The sequence below is a fragment of the Entelurus aequoreus genome, linkage group LG12 (assembly GCF_033978785.1).
Source record: "Entelurus aequoreus isolate RoL-2023_Sb linkage group LG12, RoL_Eaeq_v1.1, whole genome shotgun sequence".
Lineage (NCBI taxonomy): Eukaryota > Metazoa > Chordata > Actinopteri > Syngnathiformes > Syngnathidae > Entelurus > Entelurus aequoreus.
In genome coordinates this window covers 13613640-13637908 of record NC_084742.1, presented here as the reverse complement: position 1 = coordinate 13637908, position 24269 = coordinate 13613640, and the positions used below count along the sequence as shown (strand labels likewise).

At 39.4% G+C, this 24269-nt stretch overlaps 1 protein-coding gene across 4 annotated transcripts in view; it reads left to right on the top strand.

Annotated features, from left to right (window-relative positions):
- Window positions 1-24269, top strand: part of anks1b (ankyrin repeat and sterile alpha motif domain containing 1B) — a 227437-nt gene that overhangs the window by 62243 nt on the left and 140925 nt on the right. For 3 of the 4 annotated variants that reach the window (XM_062064802.1, XM_062064805.1, XM_062064801.1), the window contains 2 exons: window positions 12467-12619; window positions 19445-19588. In XM_062064802.1, coding sequence (XP_061920786.1) covers window positions 12467-12619; window positions 19445-19588 — 297 coding nt within the window. The remainder of the gene's footprint in view (window positions 1-12466; window positions 12620-19444; window positions 19589-24269) is intronic. The other variant, XM_062064803.1, reaches the window with a different exon arrangement.

Sequence of the window (24269 nt, the reverse complement as noted above, 5' to 3'; positions counted from 1 at the left end):
TGTAGTTGTTTTTTAATCTTCATTATTTACTTCAAGTTATTACAGTATGTCTCTATATACAAATTTATTTATTTAAAAAACTATAATTTAGGCTAAAGGAGGTGCATTCCAATTTCTTACACACACTTGTTATTTCATATGTTGAATAGAGGGGGAGCACTTTTAAAAGCGACACACAGTCAATTTTAAACATCCCTCCTTTTTGGGACCACCCTAATTTTGATATATTTCACCACCAGGGGTGCAAATGTCTTTTTTGTTTTTTGTAATGTGCTAAAGGCCGATGACAAACAAGTCACGGACCACAGATGTGCCGCACTTTGGGCAACCCAGCTGTAGAAGCTAACTGTTAATGGCCACTATAGTCTTAGTACCGTAGTGTATTTGTTCATACAATGGTCACATGTGGGATGCGGGTTGTCTTACGTCAGCACCGAAAGTCGTAAAATCAGCTGTTCACCTGGCAGGTTTTTTCGGGGATGAATAGGGAAGTCCTTCTTTAGCTGCCGTCTTGTTTTATCATATATTGCTGCCTTTGCACCTGTCAATGTTTACTCTTGTATGCACATTAAATCAACAAAAAATCCTGACTTCGGAGCAATGTTCACGGACTCTAGTATTTACCGCTCTATTAGATGCAATGGTTTTCCGTATTGGGACCATGATTTCGGTCCTAACTTGTTCACCGGTGCTCATATTGAAGGTACTTTTCCTTGTTGATGTCTCAAGAAGGGTAGAAATACAAGACACACACACACACACACACACACACACACACACACACACACACACACACACACACACACACACACACACACACATATCTTTGTGGAGCTGCGAACATTCATGCCTCACGGTCTGTGTCATTATGTAATGACTCCTTCACAAGTTTGCCCTCACCGTGTAAACGGGGGAGGGGAGGGTGAGCAGAGTGTGTGAGATTGCCGTAACGAGTGCGAAAGGTCATGAGAGCGCCAAAGCAAAAGGTAAGTGATTGATGACTGGAGCGTAGGTGGCAGCCAGCGGGGGATTATTGGAGGTTAGCGGATGTTATTAGTCGGCGCTAAAGCGGCTCCAGCCCACCGTTTATTGCCTAATTGGTCCCGGTGGTTCCCATTCACAGCTGTTTTTGTTTATTATCCGTGGGTGTGTGTGTGTGTGTGTGTGTGTGTCTGTTTGTTTGTGTGTGTGTGTAAACTGGCTGCAGAAGATGATCGTGAACAAAGTGTGGATGGATAGAATAGTAATAAAAATCACACAACCAAGGATTTTTTTTGTAGAAGATGACTCATTAGAATAACAGGACTGAAAGTCACAGGAGTGATTTTTTTAGCATGGAATTAGCGAATACGTGCAATAGGGTTGTCAAAAGCATCGATACTTCGATACCAATACAACTCGCAAGAATGACATTGATAACTGCTTTCTATCAGTATCGTCAGCACTGAATACTGTACCACACTTTTTTGTCGTCGAGTGCACTGAATGAGCGCCCTAGAAGAATGCTTGCTGTCTTAAATAAGGATCCAGAGTTTTTGGGTATTTATTTATTCGTGGAAGCCCTTCACAAATGCACATTTGGCGCTTTCGATCTGCCCTCGCTCATATACATAGTATCAATCGTCGTAGTTCCTATCAAGGGGAACTGCACTTTCCTTTTAAAATGTTGCTTATTGTTCACAATCATTTTGAGAGACAAGAAAACTAAAGTTTTTTTTTTGCTTTCTAACGTGTAATTATCCATTCTGCCTCGAAATGTCTTTGAAAAATGCATCCAAAAACCGCCAACAGTACTTCATTTACGTTCCGTAACCTGTGTAATAACCAAGCAAAAGCAAAATAGTTTTTGTAAGAGCGAACACTGAGGAACTGTTTTGCTGGCGTAGTAACACATCGCCTTGCGACGGCATGCTACGGTATTAGACGTAAGCTAGCTACTGCGTCAACAGCTGAATGGCTTTTGAGTTAGTAATGCACAACAAAATGCGATAAGACACCAATCTCACTGACTGAAAATACATGAACAATCATATTACAGTATCTGTAAAGTGTTAGCCCACATTTCATGTTTTGTTTGTACACAGTTTGTATGGTAATGTGCTGCTTGTATCATTATCAATATTTTAGTGACTTACTCAATGGACATTTGTCTGTTTGGTCCAGCTGGCCGGGGACGTTTCCAGTTGATTTGGGTAAGCACTCCATTATATGTCGGCATAGCTTGGCTCCAGGTTCCACATTTACACCGTCAAGTCACACCGACCTGATTCTCTTGGCTTCCGCTTGCTCCAACGTTTCACCCTCTCTTCGTGCTCGGTTCCATAAGCAGTAGTTCATCTTCTGTATATTCAGCTTCAAAAAGATAAGGTTGTGAATCCTCATTTGTCCAAAATTAAGTCGTTTACGCTGTCTGTTACCAAATCTGCCATGATTAGAACAGAGTCTTGTTTGTTTACAGAAGTAGGACACATATTTGAAGTAGGAAGTCCGTTGCTATGGAAACGGAAATATATGCGCTGAGGATAGAAGTTCCGGTATTGCTTAAAATGATTAAAAATATGATAAATATTGTACATATTACATATTGTTATGAACGTGTCTGTTATTACATTATGTAGAGACTTGCAGTGTGTATACAAAACAGTGACTCCTTATTAGCCGCATCTTCCAAGTGTTTATCATCTTTAAAATTCTAAAAACAAAAAAAGACGTACACTACCGTTCAAAAGTTTGGGGTAACCCAAACAATTTTGTGGAATATCCTTCATTTCTAAAAACAAGAATAGACTGATGAAAGTTCTCTTTTTCTGGCCATTTTGAGCGTTTAATTGACCCCACAAATGTGATGCTCCAGAAACTCAATCTGCTCAAAGGAAGGTCAGTTTTGTAGCTTCTGTAACGAGCTAAACTGTTTTCAGATGTGTGAACATGACTGCACAAGGGTTTTCTAATCATCAATTAGCCTTCTGAACCAATGAGCAAACACATTGTACCATTAGAACACTGGAGTGATAGTTGCTGGAAATGGGCCTCTATACACCAATGTAGATATTGCACCAAAAACCAGACATTTGCAGCTAGAATAGTCATTTACCACATTAGCAATGTATAGAGTGTATGTCTTTAAAGTTAAGACTAGTTTAAAGTTATCTTCATTGAAAAATAAGGACATTTTAATGTGACCCCAAACTTTTGAACGGTAGTGTATGTTCTTGTCTCTCAAAAGTATTGTAAACGATAGGCAAAAAAACAAAAAAAAAGTGCAGTTTCCCTTTAAATTGTTAAGAATTTGTCCAATGATGATCAGTGTTGGGACTAACTGTAACGCCGTTAGTTTTGGCGGTAACTAGTAGTCTAACGCGTACATTTTTATATTCAGTAACTCAGTTACCGTTACTACATGATGCGTTACTGTGTTATTTTACGTAATTTTGTATGTAGTATCAGCTAAAACAGAAGATCTGAGTGTGTTTTATTGGAGAGTTGCAGTGTCGTCCTCCTGATTCTTCCTGTGTCACAACGGGGACAAGAGAAGAGGCGATGTGTGTGTGTGTCTGGGGGTGGGGGGGGCGTGTCTGTGTTTACTAACAAGACATCATGGAGCTGAAGCTGAGTTTCTTAACATGGAGATATTCTAGACTGACCATACGTCCTCTTTTCCCCGGACATGTCGTCTTTTGCGGGGCTGTCCGGGCGGAGTTTCTTAAATGCTTCAAATGTCCGGCATTTAGAGTTAAGGTTGCGTGTATTTTCAATGTACGTTCAGGGTTAAGAACGGGTTAAAAACAAAACAAATTGTGCGCACGCAGCAGCATTCGTGAGGGCGGGGCAGAGACAGAGAGAGCGAGAGAGTGAGGGAGTGGATTGATTGATTGAGACTTTTATTAGTAGATTGCACAGTACAGTACATATTCCGTACAATTGACCACTAAATGGTAACACCCGAATAAGTTTTTCAACTTGTTTAAGTAAACAATGGGGAAATGTGAGGAGCCCTTCAGCCTGTGATGTCACGCTACTTCCGGTACAGGCAAGGTTTTTTTTTATCAGCGATCAAAAGTTGCAAACTTTATCGTCAATGTTCTCTGCTAAATCCTTTCAGCAAAAATATGGCAATATCGCGAAATGATCAAGTACGACACATAGAATGGATCTGCTATCCCCGTTTAAATAAAACAATTTCATTTCAGTAGGCCTTTAAGAATATGAGTATTGCATGTATGCTAGCATGTCTTGTAAAGTACTTTGACAACAGCCAATAGGGGGCGACGTACATTTACAGTCATGGGATTTGTTTTGTTAGTGTGGTGAACGAACAAGTGAACCACTAGTGCACTTTCTTTTCCTCCCTCGCTTTCTCCTTGTCCTTTCCGAACCCTTTAGCCCCGCCCCCAAAGTGAAGTTAATCCGAATAAAGATGGAAAGCGAGACGTAGTTATGAACAGGAGGACGCCGCTGTGCATGCATGCAGCGTCCTCCTCCATCTGCAGCCAGGAAGTCCTGCAAGCTTCCAGGCCGTGTGAACAAAAGCTTAAATGACTTCCCGCCTTGCAGCTGTTCGTTTTTTTTCCACGTGCGCATTTGTCAACCAGGCTGGAAAAACGGATCCCTATGTAAACACGACATTCCAGAGAAGACAACGGGGTGACAGCTATAGGAGAGTGTCCGCCATATTTGATGTAAAGACGATAGGAGTGTAACGGAACATCTGTTTGGTACTTATTAAGGATCTTTGACTAGCATATCACCATCACTTGTGTTTTTAAGGTACGACTGCAAAAGTACTTCTCTAAGATCCTTTATCTGCGAGTCAAAGATCCTTTATATAACAGGAATGTTATATTTGCAGTAAGACTTCACAGGAGATGATTTTGTCGTTTAAAGCATATTTTGCAGTTATACCTTAAAAAAAATGCTTGTCAGAGATCTTTCTTATAACAAAATCATTACGACTCGAAGTTTAGTTCTTGCAGTAAGTATTTAAAGTGAGAGGATTTTGTTACACAAATAATCTTTCATTTTTAAGACCACTTAAAAAAAAGTTAAGGTATAGGATTGCAAAAGTATTTGTTAAAGAACCTTTAATTACAAAATCATCTACTGATTTGAAGTCCTACTACAGAAATGGTAGTCAAAGATCCTCTATATGTCAGGATGCTATAATGTTTTTGCCCTAGGGCAGGGGTCGGCAACCTTTACCACTCAAAGAGCCATTTTGGCAAGTTTCACAAATTAAAGAAAGTAATGGGAGCCACAAAATTTTTTTAAATGAAAAACACTGCATACAAAGCTTAAATGCTTTGTGCTATGTTAACCAGGGTCTCCGACACACGCACCGGCACGCACTTTAATTTGGAAATTTGATGTTAGTGCAGCATGCGAGTGTTGGATGAATGGCGCTTGATAGCGTCATACTTGCCAACCTTCTCATTTTTCCCGGGAGACTACCGAATATCAGAGCGTGATGACACTGCAATTGGCGCCCTCTACAGCCTGCCCTAACAGTGTACCTGCTCGACCACACGTAGAATGCAATTTCAGCTTGCTCACGTAAGTGACAGCAAGGCGTACTAACTCAGCAGCCACACATCTTACACTGACGGTACCAATACCCAGAATCCCATGCAGCCCTAACTCTTCCGCTCAACCAACGCACGGAGAGGGGGGGGGTTGATGTGTGGGGGGATTTGGTGGTAGTGGGGGTGTATGATGTAGACCGGAAGAGTTAGGGCTGCATGGGATTCTGGGTAATGGTTGTGTTGTGTTTATGTTGTGTTACGGTGGGATGTTCTCCAGAAATGTGTTTTTCATTCTTTTTTGGTGTGGGTTCACAGTGTGGCGCATATTTGTAACGTAACAATGTTAAAGTTGTTTGATACGGCTACCGTCAGTGTAAGCTGTGTGGCTGATGAGTAAGTATGCTTTGCTGTCTCCTGTGTGTGCAAGTAACAACAACATGCAACATGTGGCTGGACTGGCACGCTGTATGTAAATGTTATAGAGGATAATTACTGCAGTGCAATTAGGGCACGCCCTTTATTTAGTAATTAGAGTGTAAATAGGATTATTTTTTCCCTGGGAGTAATCTATGAAAGACACTGAGATCCATAAATCTCCTGGTTAAATCGGGGGGGGGGGGGGGGGGGGGTCGGCATGTATGTAGCTGAGCTGCATCAGAGTGGTCAAGGAGCCGCATGCGGCTCCGGAGCCGCGGGTTGCCGACCCCTGCCCTAGGGCTTTAAAACAGGAGATGATTTTGTCATGAAGGACCTCTGACATGTGTTTTTTTACTACTACCTTTGAAAAATTTAAAGCGATTTTAAAATCAAAGACTTATTATATTACAAAATCATCCCCCGGTTTGACAGTAAGGCCTACTGTAAAAAACATTGGAGCACTCATGTTAAATAGAGGATCTTTGACTAGTGATTTTGCCAGCAGCACCTTTAAAAACAGGAGTTACTTTGTCATATGAAGGATCTTTGACAAGTACTTTTTGCAGTAGACCCTTTGAAAACAGGGGTGACTGGCATTTTTAGGATCACTTGAATTTTGTTACGGTACGATTGCAAAAACCTTTGCCAAATATACATTATATTGCCAAAAGTATTTGGCCACCTGCCTTGACTCACATATGAACTTGAAGTGCCATCCCATTCCTAACCCACAGGGTTCAATATGATGTCGGTCCACCGTTTGCAGCTATTACAGCTTCAACTCTTCTGGGAAGGCTGTCCACAAGGTTGCCTAGTTTGTTTATAGGAATTTTCGACCACTCTTCTAAAAGCGCATTGGTGAGGTCACACACTGATATTGGTCGAGAAGGCTTGGCTCTCAGTCTCCGTTCTAATTCATCCCAAAGGCGTTCTATCAGGTTCAGGTCAGGACTCTGTGCAGGCCAGTCAATTTCATCCTCACCAGACTCTGTCATCCATGTCTTTATGGACCTTGCTTTGTGCACTGGTGCACAGTCATGTTGGAAGAGGAAGGGGCTCGCTCCAAACTGTTCCCACAAGGATGGGAGCATGGAATTGTCCAAAATGATTTGGTATCCTGGAGCATTCAAAGTTCCTTTCACTGGAACTAAGGGGCCAAGCCCAACTCCTGAAAAACAACCCCACACCATAATTCCTCCTCCACCAAATTTCACACTCGGCACAATGCAGTCCGAAATGTACCGTTCTCTTAGCAACCTCCAAACCCAGACTCGTCCATCAGATTGCCAGATAGAAAAGTGTGATTCATCATTCCAGAGAACGCATCTCCACTGCTCTAGAGTCCAGTGGCGACATACTTTACACCACTGCATCCGATTCTTTGCTTTGGACTTAGTGATGTATGGCTTAGATGCAGCAGCTAGGCCACGGAAACCCATTCCATGAAGCTCTCTGCGTACTGTACGTGGGCTAATTGGAAGGTCACATGAAGTTTGGAGCTCTGTAGCAACTGACTGTGCAGAAAGTCGACGACCTCTTTGCACTATGCGCTTCAGCGTCCGCTGACCCTACTCTATCAGTTTACGTGGCCTACCACTTCGTCGCTGAGTTGCTGTTGTTCCCAAACTCTTCCATTTTATTATAATAAAGCCGATAGTTGACTATTGAATATTTAGGAGCGACGAAATTTCACGACTGGATTTGTTGCACAGGTGGCATCCTATGACAGTTGCACGCTGGAAAGCACTAAGCTCCTGAGAGCGGCCCATTCTTTCACAAATGTTTGTAGAAACAGTCTCCACGCCTAAGTGCTTGATTTTATACACCTGTGGCCGGGCCAAGTGATTAGGACACCTGATTGTGATCATTTGGATGGGTGGTCAAATACTTTTGGCAGTATAGTGTATTTTGTATGACAAAATAATTCCTGTTTTTAAAGACCTACTGCAAAAATGCTAGTCAAAGATCCTCTATATAGCAGGAGTGCTAAACGGTGGATGATTTTGTCATTATAAGGATCTTTGACGAGTACTTTTGGAGTCATACCTTAAAGATTCACGTGATTTATGTTCATCAAAGATCCTTTAGATGACGAAACCAATTGTCCCCGATTGTTAGGGACCTACTGCATAAACACTAGTCAAAGACCCTCTGTGCGACAAGAGACTTCAAAACTAGATGAAAAAAAACAATAAGAAAATATACAGTACAAACAAAATAAAAAATAGTCATATGATAACGGTAATAAAATAATAATGAAAAAACCCATACATAATGACAAGGATATTTGACAAATAATTTTGCAGTAGAACCTTAAAAAAATTCAAGTGCTTTTAATAAGATCCTTTATATACAAAAGCATCCCGTTTTAATGACTTGCTGTAAAAACAGAAGTAACTTAAAAAGTTTCAGATTTTTTGGGGTTTGTTTAGAAAATCCATCAACAGAAAAGCCAAGCAGTTTGACTGTTTTCATTTTGTTCCCATAGCATAGCCAAAATAATCCATATGGTGACCCTAAAATTGACCAAGCGTGATTATGGCAAAGACAATTGGAAATAATCAGAATGCAGATTCCAGCGTTGGTTATGCTTTCTTATATGGCGGCGTTCCTCTTATCTCTGCTGCTCTCCTTGGCGGCAGCCTTCACACTCATAATCTTCTTCTTCCTGGCGGCTTTTCTACTCCTTCCCTCCTCTTCCTCATAAGATGGACTATTTCCTTGGCTCCCAACATGACCAAGATGTTTCAGAAGAAAAGATAAGAAGAAAACCTTGTCTTTTGTATGTTTGTTAAGGATTAGAAGGTTCTGGATCTCATCCCACACATGGCTCCTTTCTTCAGCAGAATACACCTGCTCTCTTTTCATACGTACAGTAGATACATCAGAAATGTTACAAAAGTGACATACCTGCACCACTTGGGAGATTGGCAAGTAAAGTCTGGTGCGGTTGGATTCACTTGAGCTCCAATGTCAACACTACGCTTACCAAAAACAAAATGCCAGCAAAAAGCGTGAAGAGATGATGAAAGACAGATGAGAAAATGCATTGGAAGAACTGTCCTTCCAGCTGCGCTTAGTATAATTATTAATTATTATTGGTGTCAGTGGTGCTATTAGGGGGACTATTTCCATTTTTTTTTTTTTTTAAAAATATTTTTAAATGATTTCATTTATTGTCATTATTGTTATGGGACTATTATCTTACCATGTTTAGAATGTATTTTTAAATCATGTTTTAAGTTTTTAAATTATCATTTTATTATTACTTTCATTAGTAATCTTGGTACTACTTTTTTATTTGTATTTCCATCCATCCATCCATCTTCTACCCTTTGTCCCTTTCGGGGTTGCGGGGGTGCTGGAGCCTATTTGTATTTTATTTTGATCTAATCTTTATTTACATTTATTTTATTTTTCTTGTAATTATTGTTATCATTGGACAATATGTATTTATTCAAATTTTGTTTAAATTAATTATTTGTGTTTTTAGTGATTATTTTATTACTGTTATTATGATATGACTATTTTCATATTTTGTTTGTAATTTCACTTACTATTTTTAGTTATTTTTTACTTTTAATCATTATCTTATTATCATCATTAGTATTATTGTTATTATTACGGGACTATTCTTTTTTTATTTGAATTTTTTTTATTTTATTTAATGTTTCAGATTTTCTTTTTAATTATTAGCTTGTGAGTGCTTTTTTAATTGTATTTTATATTTGTCTTTATTTAAATGTATTTAATTGTTCTTGTAGTTATATTTTTTATTGTTATCATTGGACAATTTGTATTTATTTGAATGTTGTTTTAATGAATTATGTATGGGTTTTTTCATTATTATTTTATTACCGTTATCATATAACTATTTTTTATTTTGTTTGTACTGTATATTTTCTTATTGGTTTTTCCCCAATATTTTTTAAATGTTAATCATTTTTCTTATCATTATGGTAGTATGGTTTTTATTTGGAATATTTATCTTATTTAATTATATTGTTTAAATTATTAAAAATTAATCCCATTTATTTTGTCAATTCTGTTGTGAATTATAGAAATTAAGTTGAAAGATAGCAGAATCTAAAAAATAGCTTTACATTTTCACCAAGAAGTCCCAAAATCTGCCCATCAGGTGCCAACCTTATGTATTTGTTCATCACGATATCGCTCAGGTTCTGGAACTTTCTATGGGAAAAGTTGCCCAGTCATGACGATGCAGTTTTTCTCATTTCCAGTTCGTTTTGAGGCTCTAAGTCACAAAATGCAAATGTTGCCCAGAGGAGGCGGGGCTTTTATTCTAAACAATCCGAGCCTAACCTCTTCTTTCCTTGTGTTCATGCAAAAGCTTCTAAAACTGGGCCGCCTTCTGGCACACTTAACGTGGATCAGGAAGTTGTTTGAATTTGTTTACTTTAATTAATTTGCTGTTTTACTAACTTGTTCTTCCCTATTTGTCATTGTGTTCATTTTGCATATAAGGAACACTTTGACTTCCTCCTGTCTGCAGGATTACTTATTTAGAAATAACTGCAGTATTACTTCTTCCCTTTTGCTGTTTCCCACATGTTTTACTAACATACTCTGGTGCATGTCATCATTATCATCATGAAATAAAGAGCATCTATTATGCTTTTCCGACATGCTGCTAATTGCAACAGTTTGTCGCGCATCCTCCACGCCAGCGTCCATGATGGATGACGCTGGCGTTCGCTTCATTACGCTGTCGATCACGGGCCGGGGACACCGTCTCTCGGCGGCGTAGCGTACGCACGGCTGGGAGTTATTAAAGCTATCATAACCGACGGGTGCGCTCTATAAACAGTGATGAATGTGGAAATGGGTGGCGTCTGAGCGTGTGATGATTGTGCACTCGGGAAGAGTCGTCGCTGTGGAGCCCTGGAAGTTTCCACTCTGCCTCACATGCAGAAAAATGTCTCCAGGCGTGATACAGTCGTCCCTCGCCACATTGCGGCTTCACTCTTAGCTCTTTATTGTTTTAAAACAGGGGTCTCAAAGTCAATTCACCCGGGGGCTGCTGGAGGCAGAGTCTGGGTGAGGCTGGGCCGCATCAGGTATTCCACAAGAAAAGCTTTGTTAAAAAAATCCAATCTTCTCAAATCTCTTTATTTTTTATTTTTTTATAACACAAAATAAGAAAAAATTAAATTAAATAAACAAATGAAGAAATACCGTATTTTCCGGACCATAGGGCGCACCAGATTATACGTGCACTGCCGATACGCGGGTATAGTCAGGTCTATTTTCATACAAAAGGCGCATCGGATTATAGGACGCATTAAAGGGGTCATAGTATTATTTTTTTCTAAATGTAAAACACTTCCTTGTGGTCTACATAACATGTAATGGTGGTTCTTTGGTCAAAATGTTGCATAGATTATGTTTTACAGATCATCTTCAAGCCGCTTTCTGACAGTCGCTTCAGGATGCGCCGTTTTGTGGGCGGGCTTATTTAAGTGGCTCAACTTCGGCAACGTCTTTTCTCCGTCATCTTTGTTGTAGCGGTGTAGCGTGCGAGGACGGGAGTGGAAGAAGTGTCGAAAGATGGAGCTAACAGTTTTAATGACATTCAGACTTCAACAACGGAGCAGCATCTCCTCCTCCGTGGCTCACTGGTGCAACTAAAACGCCGGAAATGTGTCCCGTGAAAAACGGTCCGACTCTCTAATAACTCAAGTTCCTCGGGTGAATTATGTAAACTGTATATTTCTTTTTCTTCTCGATGAGCTTCAAGAGGTAGTCACCTGAAATGTTTTTTACTTCACAGGTGTGCTTGCAGCTCATCGAGAGAATGCCAAGAGTGTGCAAAGCAGTAATCAGAGCAAAGGGTGGCTATTTTGAAGAAACTAGAATATAAAACATGTTTTCAGTTATTTCACCTTTTTTTGTTAAGTACATAACTCCACATGTGTTCATTCATAGTTTTGATGCTTTCAGTGACAATCTACAATGTAAATAGTCATGGAAATAAAGAAAACACATTGAATGAGGAGAAGGTGTGTCCAAACCTTTGGCCTGTACTGTATGTAAATTGGTCAGAAACATACAATTATATCGGTCATCAAAAAATATTTTATTTTGGTTACAAAAAAGCGCTATAACTGATTTTTTTTTTTTTTTTTTTAACAAATGAAAACACCATTAAATCAAAATAATATAAATATAAAAAGAGCAGAAAAACATGTAAATTGCAGAGGAACAAGTGTTGTACAGTATTCCGTACTGACGAGACTGGAAAAAGCAGGTATTGAAGTATATTCTTGAGTACTGATATCGACTTGGTATCAATACTTTGAGAAGCGGGGGGGAAATAACACGAAACTGCAAGATTGCTTTAAAATGCAGAAAGGATTTGGCTTTGTGGATCAATTAGGAATCAAGCCGCTAATCCCGGCTAAGTCAGACATTGTTTCTGTGCTCCTCAACACTCTTTCAACTTGAATCTAAAACATGTCTTCCCTTTTATCATCTCCATTTGCCCATCTCACACCTCCACCCCCTGGTAGAACCTCGAGCGGGACACGGCGCTGCACTGCGCCGCCCAGTACGGCCACTCGGAGGTGGTGTCGGTGCTGCTGCAGGAGCTGACGGACCCCACCATGAGGAACAGCCGGCATGAGACGCCTCTGGACCTGGCGGCGCTGTACGGACGCCTGCAGGTAAGACTCTTTGCTTTTCAGTATCACTGCTTAGTATGGTGTCGTGCATCTTACCTTTATGGATCATATTGTTTGACTTCCTTCATCAATCCCGTTCATATTTTTTACCCCACATATCAGTTTAGTGGTGAGTGAGCATGCAAGTGTTTCAATTTAAATTTTCCAAAATAAAGTGAATCCAAACATATAATTCAGTAACTCGATTAATAATTTCAATAGTTAACAGATTAAAGGGGCTGTTTCCAACAATTTTTAAACCCAAAAATTATGCGTTAAATTATGCAATTACCGTATTTTTCGGACTATAAGACGCACTTAAAATCCTTTAATTTTCTCAAAAAACAACAGTGCGCCTTATAACCCGGTGCGCCTAAGGTACGGAATAATTCTGGTTGTGCTTACCGGCCTCAAAGCAATTTTATTTGGTACATGGTGTAATGATAATTGGGACCAGTAGATGGTAGTCACACACAAGAGATACGTGTAGACTGCAATATAACACCAGTAAACAACACCAAAACTTTAAGTGTTCCATTGGAAATAAAGAACATTACACACGGCACTCAACAATCTGTCAATATGTTTTAGTATGTATGACTTTGAAGCCGCACCACTTGATGGATTGTCGGCCCATTACGGCTACCGTAGTCAGAGATACAAGTAGCGTATTTTTCGGAGTATAAGTCGCTCCGGAGTACAAGTCGCACCGGCCGAAAATGCATAATAAAGAAGAAAAAAAAACATGTAAGTCGCACTGGAGTATAAGTCGCATTTTTTGGGGAAATTTATTTGATGAAATCCAACACCAAGAATAGACATTTGAAAGGCAATTTAAAATAAATAAAGAATAGTGAACAACAGGCTGAATAAGTGTACGTTATATGACGCATAAATAACTAACTGAGAACGTGCCTGGTATGTTAACGTAACATATTATGGTAAGAGTCATTCAAATAACTAGAACATATAGAATATGCTATACGTTTACCAAACAATCTGTCACTCCTAATCGCTAAATCCGATGAAATCTTATACGTCTAGTCTCTTACGTGAATGAGCTAAATAATATTATTCTATATTTTACGGTAATGTGTTAATAATTTCACACATAAGTCGCTCCTGAGTATAAGTCGCACCCCCGGCCAATCTATGAAAAAAACTGCGACTTATAGTCCGAAAAATACGTTATTATAATGGTGTGTGTGAATAAGGACCGCAAAATGGCACCCATTAGCAGACATATTATCTGCCGTTTTGTTTCGCAATATTATGCAAAACCAACTTTTCTTCCCTTCTGGTACCTGCTGATGTGTATTTGAGATCTGCATAAGTCCTGAAAATTTGCGCACATCCACCACTGTAGTCCGTGGTAATGCCGTAGTCGATAAGCTTCTTCTTTTTCTCTGTCTTCTTGTTATGGGACATTCATCCTCTGCTGTTGCCGTTTCTAATATAAAGTAACGTAAAGTTGTAACTTATATCTCACTATGGAAGCGCGAAAAACCACCAGTGTAGTGAGTTTACATAATTCACCCACGGAACTTTAGTTATTAGAGATTTCCAGTCGGACGGTTTTTCACGGGACACATTTCCGGCGTTATTGCACTAGTGAGCCACGGATGAGAAGATGCTGCTCCGGGTTTGATTTAAGTCAAGTCTGAATGTCATTTAAACAGTTAGCTCCATCTTTTGACACTTCTTCCACTCCCGTCCTTGCACGCCACACCGCTACAACAAAGACGACGGGGAGAAGACGCTGGCAAAGGTGAGCCACGTAAATAAGACCGCCCACAAAACGGCACATCCGGAAGCGACTGTCAAAGTGGCTTGAAGATGATCTGTAAAACATGATCTATGCAACATTTTGACCAAAGAACCACCATTATATGTTATGTAGACCACAAGGAAGTGTTTTCAATTCAGAAAAATATCATAATATGATCCCTTTAATGTGCCTTATAATCCGGTGCGCCTTTTGTATTGGAAAAAAGACCTGAATAGACCCGCTCCAGAAAATACGGTGCAGAAAATACGGTAATCAAATAAAATGATCGCAATAATCGTGTATGTACGCAGATTAATCACACAATTTGTTCTGACTCTACATGCTCCTTTGTCGTAACCGCGGCTGGGCAAATTTCACTTGAAAATAAACCCAGATGATACTTACGCTACAGTAGGGAATGGATTCATATGGCCCCACTCCTGGGTAGATCTCAGGTATGGGGGTACGGTTAATCATTTTGCAATGCAGTCTGTTGAAAATGATGGAAAGGGCCACTTTACATAACAAATGGCGCTGGGGTTAAAGTTGGAATTACCACCAAACACATTTTAAGATATTCAACACTCTACTGCCATCTGGTGGCTGAAGTGGATAGTGCGCACCCCAATTTGTAACATTTCACGTGTCAGAGCAATTAAATGACTTGCATTCAAGTAAAACATTTTAAAAAAAAATCCGTATGACAGTTGTTAGCTAGTTGTTTTTGAATATCTTATTACTGTACTATATCGAGATACCTTAAGGACCGGTTTCATTTAAAACACACTTTTATACAAGATATAATAGTATACCGCCATAACCACAACACCAGGGGGAGTTCCACAAACCACGTTAAACCCAGATTCCGGTCCAACAAAGGCCTTAACTCATTCTCCTTCTATGCCACATCAATATGGAATGCACTCTTAACAGGTGTAAAAGAAAGTGCATCTCTATCCTCCTTCAAAACCGCACTAAAACAACACCTAAAGGCAACTTCAACCCTTGACTAACACCCTCCCCCTTCCACATCCCACCTCCCCGGATTGTAAATAATCAAATGTAAATAATCAAATGTATTTCTAATGTATATACTTGTTCTTATGCTATCTGAACTCACTATGTTCTCTGCTCGCTGTACATATCCTACCAAGTCAGACCTACACTGTTTCAATGCCCATTTCTCTGATGATGCAATTGTTGATGACTGAAGTGCTGATATCAACCAAACCCTCCTCATCCCATCCCCCGGATTGTAAATAATGTAAATAATTCAATGTATATACTCTGATGATTAACTTGTGTGATGACTGTATTATGCTGATAGTATATATTTGTACCATGAATTGATTTATGTGGACCCCGACTTAAACAAGTTGAAAAACGTATTCGGGTGTTACCATTTAGTGGTCAATTGTACGGAATATGTACCGAACTGTGCAATCTACGAATAAAAGTTTCAATCAATCAATCAATACGGGGTATCCTCTCTCCATCTTTCCATCAGTTCGAGGGTCCTTTGCCTGGAAAACAAAGAAGACCCCAAACTTAGACAATATACTACATTTTCAAACTGAATCTTACGAAAAGTGGGTTGTACAAAAACCGAAGTACCACTGTGTAGTACAGTATACTTTTGTAAAAATACGATTTTTCTTTTATGAATTTCCCTTCTTTAATTGGCTGTGAAAAATCACATGGTTTTACAGCCCTTTTTTGATCTTCCTATTCCTATTCTTTAGCCCCCTGCATGCTGTTCTTGGGGACGGCGTGGCGAAGTTGGTAGAGTGGCCGTGCCAGCAATCGGAGGGTTGCTGGTTACTGGGGTTCAATCCCCACCTTCTACCATCCTAGTCACGTCCGTTGTGTCCTTGGGCAAGACACTTCACCCTTGCTCCTGATGGGTGCTGGTTAGCGCCTTGCATGGCAGCTCCCACTGTGAATGTGTGTGTGAATGTGGAAATACTGTCAAAGCGCTTTGAGTACCATGAAGGTAGAAAAGCGCTATACAAGTATAACCCATTTATCATAATTTATTTATAACCTCACCATAAAAAAGTAAACGCTTCTTGTCTGTTGTAAAGAAAGCGCCAAAAGGAGCACACCTACTCCTCGGAGCTGCACGTGTTTGCAGGAGTAAAAGGAGCACACCTACTCCTCGGAGCTGCACGTGTTTGCAGGATTGGGGATGAATAATGGATGACAGCAGAGGATGAATGGAACTCCGTGTGTGCCTACGTGCGGAGGATAGAACTAAGACGGGGGCAAAAGTTTAACGCACACGTGTAGAGTACAATTAGAACACTTTCATTATCATGACTTTTGTGGCGCCCCCTATGGGTTGTGGTCACAATGCTGTGAAAGATACACTCTTAGTGATCTGTCAAACAATACTTAAAGGCCTACTGAAATGAATTTTTTTTATTTAAACGGGGATAGCAGATCTATTCTATGTGTCATACTTGATCATTTCGCGATATTGCCATATTTTTGCTGAAAGGATTTAGTATAGAACAACGACGATAAAGATTGCAACTTTTGGTATCTGATAAAAAAAAGGCTTGCCCCTACCGGAAGTAGCGTGACGTAGTCAGTTGAACATATACGCAAAGTTCCCTATTGTTTACAATGATGGCCGCATGAAGTGAGAGAGATTCGGACCGAGAAAGCGACAATTTCCCCATTAATTTGAGCGAGGATGAAAGATTTGTGGATGAGTAAAGTGCAAGTGAAGGACTAGTGGGGAGTTGAAGCTATTCAGATAGGGAAGATGCTGTGAGAGTCGGGGGTGACCTGATATTCAGCTGGGAATGACTACAACAGTAAATAAACACAAGACATATATATACTCTATTAGCCACAACACAACCAGGCTTATATTTAATATGCCACAAATTAATCCTGCATAAAAACACCTGCGTGTTTGTTATGCTAGCTCCTAGCTCCTCTGCTAGCTCCTAGCTCCATAGAACACGCCAATACAATTCAAACACCTGATCAACACACACAATCACTCAGCCCAAAAGACCGTTCACCTAACCCAAGGTTCATAAAGCTTATATATTTAAAAAAAAGTTACGTACACACGCAAAAAAAAGTTGCGCACATACGGTCAAGCGATCAAATGTTTAGAAGCCAAAGCTGCATACTCACAGTAGCACGTCTGCGTCTTTGTCATCCAAATCAAAGTAATCCTGGTAAGAGTCTGTGTTGTCCCAGTTCTCTACAGGCGTCTGTGTATCGAAGTCAAAAGTCCTCCTGGTTAGAGTCTCTGTTATCCGAGTTCTTCCATCTTGACTGCATCTTTCGGGAATGTAAACAAAGAAGCGCCGGCTGTGTACTGTTGTTGCTGACTACGTTCGAAAAATACGTCCATTTCGCACCGACAACTTTCTTCTTTGCTTGCTCAGCTTCCTTCTCCATAATGCAATGAACATGATTGCAACAGATTCACGAACACAGATGTCCAGAATACTGTGGAATTATGAAATGAAAACAGAGCTTTTTCGTATTGGCTTCAATGTGGAAGGCATACCCGTGTTCGCCGGGCTACGTCACGCGCATACGTCATCCTCAGAGGCGTTTCGAACCGGAAGTTTAGCGGCAAATTTAAAATGTCACTTTATAAGTTAACCCGGCCGTATTGGCATGTGTTATAATGTTAAGATTTCATCATTGATATATAAACTATCAGACTGCGTGGTCGGTAGTAGTGGGTTTCAGTAGGCCTTTAAGTATCGATGCATTATGAAACATACATTCTGTGTCCATCGACGTGTGTGTCACTTTAAGAAAAAAAAAAACTGCTGTCATTTCACTGTGAAGTGTCAAACTCTGCATACCAGGAAGCTTTTTTCGGCTGACAAGTGACAGCTCGTACTAAATGAAGTCGGAAGAGTGCCATGCTGAGTTTTACATTGTTTATCGTTGCTAAATGGAACTAAGAAAAAGGAAAAAAAACGGATGTTTTTTTTAAAGAGCTTTATCGGCAGAATTGAACGGCTCCCATCGGCTCCATTGTGAAGTGAATTATATTTATATAGCGCTTTTCTCTAGTGACTCAAAGCGCTTCGCATAGTGAAACCCATTATTTAAGTTACTTTTTTTTTTAAAGTGTGGGTGGCACTGGGAGCAGGGGTGTGAAGTGTCTCGCCCAAGGACACAACAGCTGTGACTAGGATGGCAGAAGTGGGGATCAAACCGAGAACCCTAAGGTTCACAGCCGCTCTACCAACCGAGCTACAAATTGTACCCATGTTGCAGTGTTTCCCACACATTCATTTATTTGTGGCGGGCCGCCACGAAATAATTAAGGCCGCGACAAATAGATTTTTCGGCATTTTTATTTTATTTTGTTTTTTTAATTTTTTATTTTTTTGTCCTGTCCAGCTTCTCAGGCAAATCATATAGTTGATGTAGATGCCCATATCGGCTGTTCACATTTACTTTACAAAAGAGAAGTGTAGGATCAAGATTTTTGGAGCTCTTTGCTCAGTGGATCAGATGTTTGATGAAGCTCTGTGTCTATCTACCACCACTACTGTTTTCTGTTTATTTGTTACTGACTGTGGCAGGACACCTCTGCCTCTGTTTCACTTTATGTTGCTGGTAAATAATATGGTTGTAGTAGTAGGCTAAAGTTAAATTATTTAGTATGCACTAATTAAAGGGGCAGAGCTTTAAGAGACATTTTAGCTTTTATATTTTTGTAAGATGTTTTTTGTAAGAACCACAATTAATAAATATATTTCAGTGAATAACTTATTGTTCAAATCTGTATATAATTATGTACATAAAGTGTTGTAATTATATTGTAAAATGGATGGATGGATGTTTAAAACAAAACTGTTATTATTAATTAGTAAGTATACATTTTTGAGCCTTTTTAGAGAAAATCATATCATTGTAGTAAATTATGCAAAGTACTCGATGATGTCATGGTGACCACGCCCATAGCCACGCCCCCACCGCCACAGGTATCTTGTCAGTTTATGGGAAACACTGTGTTGTATTGTAAGCGGTCTTGTTTTACCACAGTTGTCCTATGTCTCCCCACACAGGTGGTCTGCATGTTGGTGAGCGCTCACCCCAACCTCATGAGCGTGCACGGGCGGCAACACACGCCGCTGCACCTGGCCGCTCGCAACGGACACCACAGCACCGTGGTCACGCTGCTGGAGGCCGGCATGGACGTCAACTGTGTGGTAATAGAGCGATACAAACGTGCAAAACAACGATCAGCATCATAATGATATTGGAATAAATAATGATATTGGACTCTCTCTGTAAACTTACTGAGAAAGTTCTCTTTTATGTCCGGCGTCGGTGATGTAAGCAGGCCCTCAAATAAATAGTCACTAGTGGAAACTACTTTAGTTTGTGTGTGTGTGCGTTTGTGTGTGTGTGCGTGTAGGTCATTAATTGGAGTCAAGCCATAAAGGTCTGCTTGAGAGTGCATGAATAATTTATAGAAGCAGTACAGTCATTTTGTCTCTCTTCTCGTTCTGTGCGTGTTAACGAGGGGGAAGCCCTGTTGGAGTGCTCTGGACAGGTTGTGGAAGTCTGTGTGCGTGTTTGTGTGTGTGTATCTATGCAGGTAGCATTCACACACACACACTTGCAATTCTAATAAACTCAGCCGGTGATGAAAGAAAGAAAAAAAAGGAGACCAAATAGAAAACGTAATTTCAATTACCGGAAACTCCTGAAGAGAGAGAGTTCCTCGTTTCCTCTCGCCGCGTGGTTGCCATGGGAAACCGGGGAGGAAAGAGCCGTGGTTCACAGGGTAAAAAAGGGGGCGGATTGTTTCCTGTGCTTCCCTTTCAACGCGCGTTAAGAGCTTCAAAGCCTTTGTTAGGGGGGATTTAAGTCCGAGCGAGACCTCCGTGTCACAAGCTCATGTAAGTTTGTCTTCTTGTTGTGCCTTTTCCTCGGATGTGACTGTCTTCGCGTGTCTGATCGGCTCACCTGTGCGTGTCATTGTGAAAGCAGCCCGGCCTGTCAGCATAAATAATAAGTGAAGAAGAGCGGACGTATTTCACATGGACTTGGAGTTGAAACTTTCATTTTTCGCGCCGCCTCCGGGATTTCTACGTGTTGCGTCATCATGTCCATATTCTGCCAGGAGAACTGGCTCGGTTTTTAGCGCCGCATCGGAGCCCAGGCGTTTATTTACCCCAACAGCAAAGAGGACACGGCGTTAATTGGAGGCAGGAGAGAGGAACAGTTATTTTATGTGACAAGTACATGAATTCAGCTATGATAATGATAAGAAATGCATGAGAGAGTAGAAAGGCAAGTATACCACTTTCATTTGTGAACCAGTACATTGAACACTAAAGTAGAAACACAACCAATGGCGTAATAGAGCATTAATAGCCCCGATAAGTCGATAGTAAACAAGTGTAACACAAACATTTTAAAGCAGGGGTCACCAACCTTTTTGAAACCAAGAGCTACTTCTTGGGTACTGATTAATGCGAAGGGCTACCAGTTTGATACACACTTAAATAAATTGCCAGAAATAGCCAATTTGCTCAATTTACCTTTAACTCTATGTTATTATTAATAATTAATGATATTTACACTTAATTGAACGGTTTAAAAGAGGAGAAAACACAAACAAAATGACAATTACATTTTGAAACATAGTTTGTCTTCAATTTCGACTCTTTAAAATTCAAAGTTCAACCGAAAAAAAGAAGAGAAAAACTTAAAAAAATAATTTATGGAACATCATTAGTAATTTTTCCTGATTAAGACAATTTTAGAATTTTGATTAAATAGGTTAAAATCCAATCTACACTTTGTTAGAATATATAACAAATTGGACCAAGCTATATTTCTAACAAAGACAAATCATTATTTCTTCTAGATTTTCCAGAACAAAAATTTTAAAAGAAATTCAAAAGACTTTTAAATAAGATTTAAATTTGATTCTACAGATTTTCTAGATTTGCCAGAATAATTTTTTTGAATTTTAATCATAATAAGTTTGAAGAAATATTTCACAAATATTCTTCGTCGAAAAAACAGAAGCTAAAATGAAGAATTCAATTAAAATGTATTTATTATTCTTTACAATAAAAAAAATACATTTACTTGAACATTGATTTAAATTGTCAGGAAAGAAGAGGAAGGAATTTAAAAGGTAAAAAGGTATATGTGTTTAAAAATCCTAAAATCATTTTTAAGGTTGTATTTTTTCTCTAAAATTGTCTTTCTGAAAGTTATAAGAAGCAAAGTAAAAAAATTAATGCATTTATTTAAACAAGTGAAGACCAAGTCTTTAAAATATTTTCTTGGATTTTCAAATTCTATTTGAGTTTTGTCTCTCTTAGAATTAAAAATGTCGGGCAAAGCGAGACCAGCTTGCTAGTAAATAAATAAAATTTAAAAAATAGAGGCAGCTCACTGGTAAGTGCTGCTATTTGAGCTATTTTTAGAACAGGCCAGCGGGCTACTCATCTGGTCCTTACGGGCTACCTGGTGCCCGCGGGCACCGCGTTGGTGACCCCTGTTTTAAAGCGTGTACAGAGCTAGATATGTTATCTAACCATTGTCAACTTGCAAAGGTGATAAGATATGTTGTAAAATGTGTAGCAAGTTATTCTTCAAAAGGTTAACAATGGTTTGGAGTGGATGAGAAAGTGGAAAGGAAAATATAGTTCTTTTTGACTACACGTTTATGTAATAATAAGCATGCCGGCTATAGAACCGATGTAATATCAGTGAGGGGAAAATGGCTCAGTCAGCATTAATAGCGCAGATGAGTTGATTGTAAACAATAGGTGGAACACAACAGTAGCAACATTTTAAAGCGCATGCAGAGTTAAAAATGTTTATAGATGTTATTTTGGACAGCTACATTTGATCAAACCTTTGTCATCTTCCAAAAGTGCCCAAACATGTTGCATATCTGCTACATGTTATTTTTCAAAATGTTAATGATTTGAGTGCATGTGAATGCAGAACGTCAAAACGAAGCTCTCTTGTGTCCTGCGTATGCAAAGCAAAGCAGAACCGATGTTGTAACAGCAACTTGAGGGTTCCAGGTTCGAATCCCTCTTCCGCCATCCTCGTCACTGCCGTTGTATCGTTGGGCAAGACACAATAACCACCTGCTCTCAGTGCCACCCACACTGGTTTAAATGTACCTTAAAGATGTAGATAATGGGTTTCACTATGTAAAGCGCTTTGAGTCTTTAGAGAAAAGCGCCATATAAATATAATTAGCTAATTACATATATATATATACAGGTGTATATATATATATATATATATATATATATATATATATATATATATATATATATATATATATATATATATACTACCGTTCAAAAGTTTGGGGTCACATTGAAATGTCCTTATTTTTGAAGGACAAGCACTGTACTTTTCAATGAAGATAACTTTAAACTAGTCTTAACTTTAAAGAAATACACTCTATACATTGCTAATGTGGTAAATGACTATTCCAGCTGCAAATGTCTGGGTTTTGGTGCAATATCTACATAGGTGTATAGAGGCCCATTTCCAGCAACTATCACTCCAGTGTTCTAATGGTACAATGTGTATGCTCATTGGCTCAGAAGGCTAATTGATGATTAGAAAACCCTTGTGCAATCATGTTCACACATCTGAAAACAGTTTAGCTCGTTACAGAAGCTACAAAACTGACCTTCCTTTGAGCAGATTGACTTTCTGGAGCATCACATTTGTGGGGTCAATTAAACGCTCAAAATGGCCAGAAAAAGAGAACTTTCATCTGAAACTCGACAGTCTATTCTTGTTCTTAGAAATGAAGGCTATTCCACAAAATTGTTTGGGTGACCCCAAACTTTTGAACTGTAGTGTGTATATATATATATATATATATATATATATATATATATATATATATATATATATATATATATATATATATATATATATATATATATATATATATTAGAGGTGTAACGGTACGTGTATTTGTATTGAACCGTTTCGGTACGGGGGTTCCGTTTCGGTTCGGAGATGTACCGAACGAGTTTCCACACGGACATATTAAGTAGCGTAACGCACATTGCCGTGTGTTGTGCCTCGGTTTGCATTGTTTACTCAAAATGCCGGACATTTGAGGCATTTAAGAAACTCCGCCCTGACAGCTCCGCAAAAGAAGACATGTCCGGTGAACAGAGGAGGTATGGTCAGTCTATCATAGCCCATTAGCTGCTAGCATGCCGCTAACGGGCTATGATAGACTGACCATACCTCCTCTTTTCACCAAACATGTCACCAAAAATGCCTCAAATGTCCGGCATTTTGAGTTAGGGTTGTGTGTATTTTCAATGTATGTTCCAGCGCCCCAGCGACCCCGAAGGGAATAAGCGGTAGAAAATGGAGGGATGGAGGGTTCAGGGTTAAGAAGGGGTTAAAAACAAAACAAATTGTGCGCGCAGCAGCATTCGTGAGCGAGGGGCAGAGACAGAGAGAGCCAGGGAGTTATGATAAACGCGCATGCGTCGCCAGGCTCTGCTTTTTATCCATAGATTTATCAGATTTAATTTTTTATTATCTAAAGCAGGGGTGTCAAAAGTGTGCCCCGGAGGCCATCTGCGGCCCACAGCTAATGTTTTAAAGGCCCACAGCACATTCTAAAAATACTATTAAAATAAACAAAAACATAACAAAAGTGAAATAAAAAAGCTTAAAGGTGAAATGTAATTTAGAAAAAGTTGCAATGTTGACTAATAAAACAAAGCAGTTTTTTTTTCTTTGAAACTGTCATTGCTCAAAACATAATATTGAATCAAAATCAATGTTATTATGAATTATTGACCTATCCAAGGTTCCGATTACTTCACATGAAATATTCCACTAAGAAAAATATTTTTGGTGGAA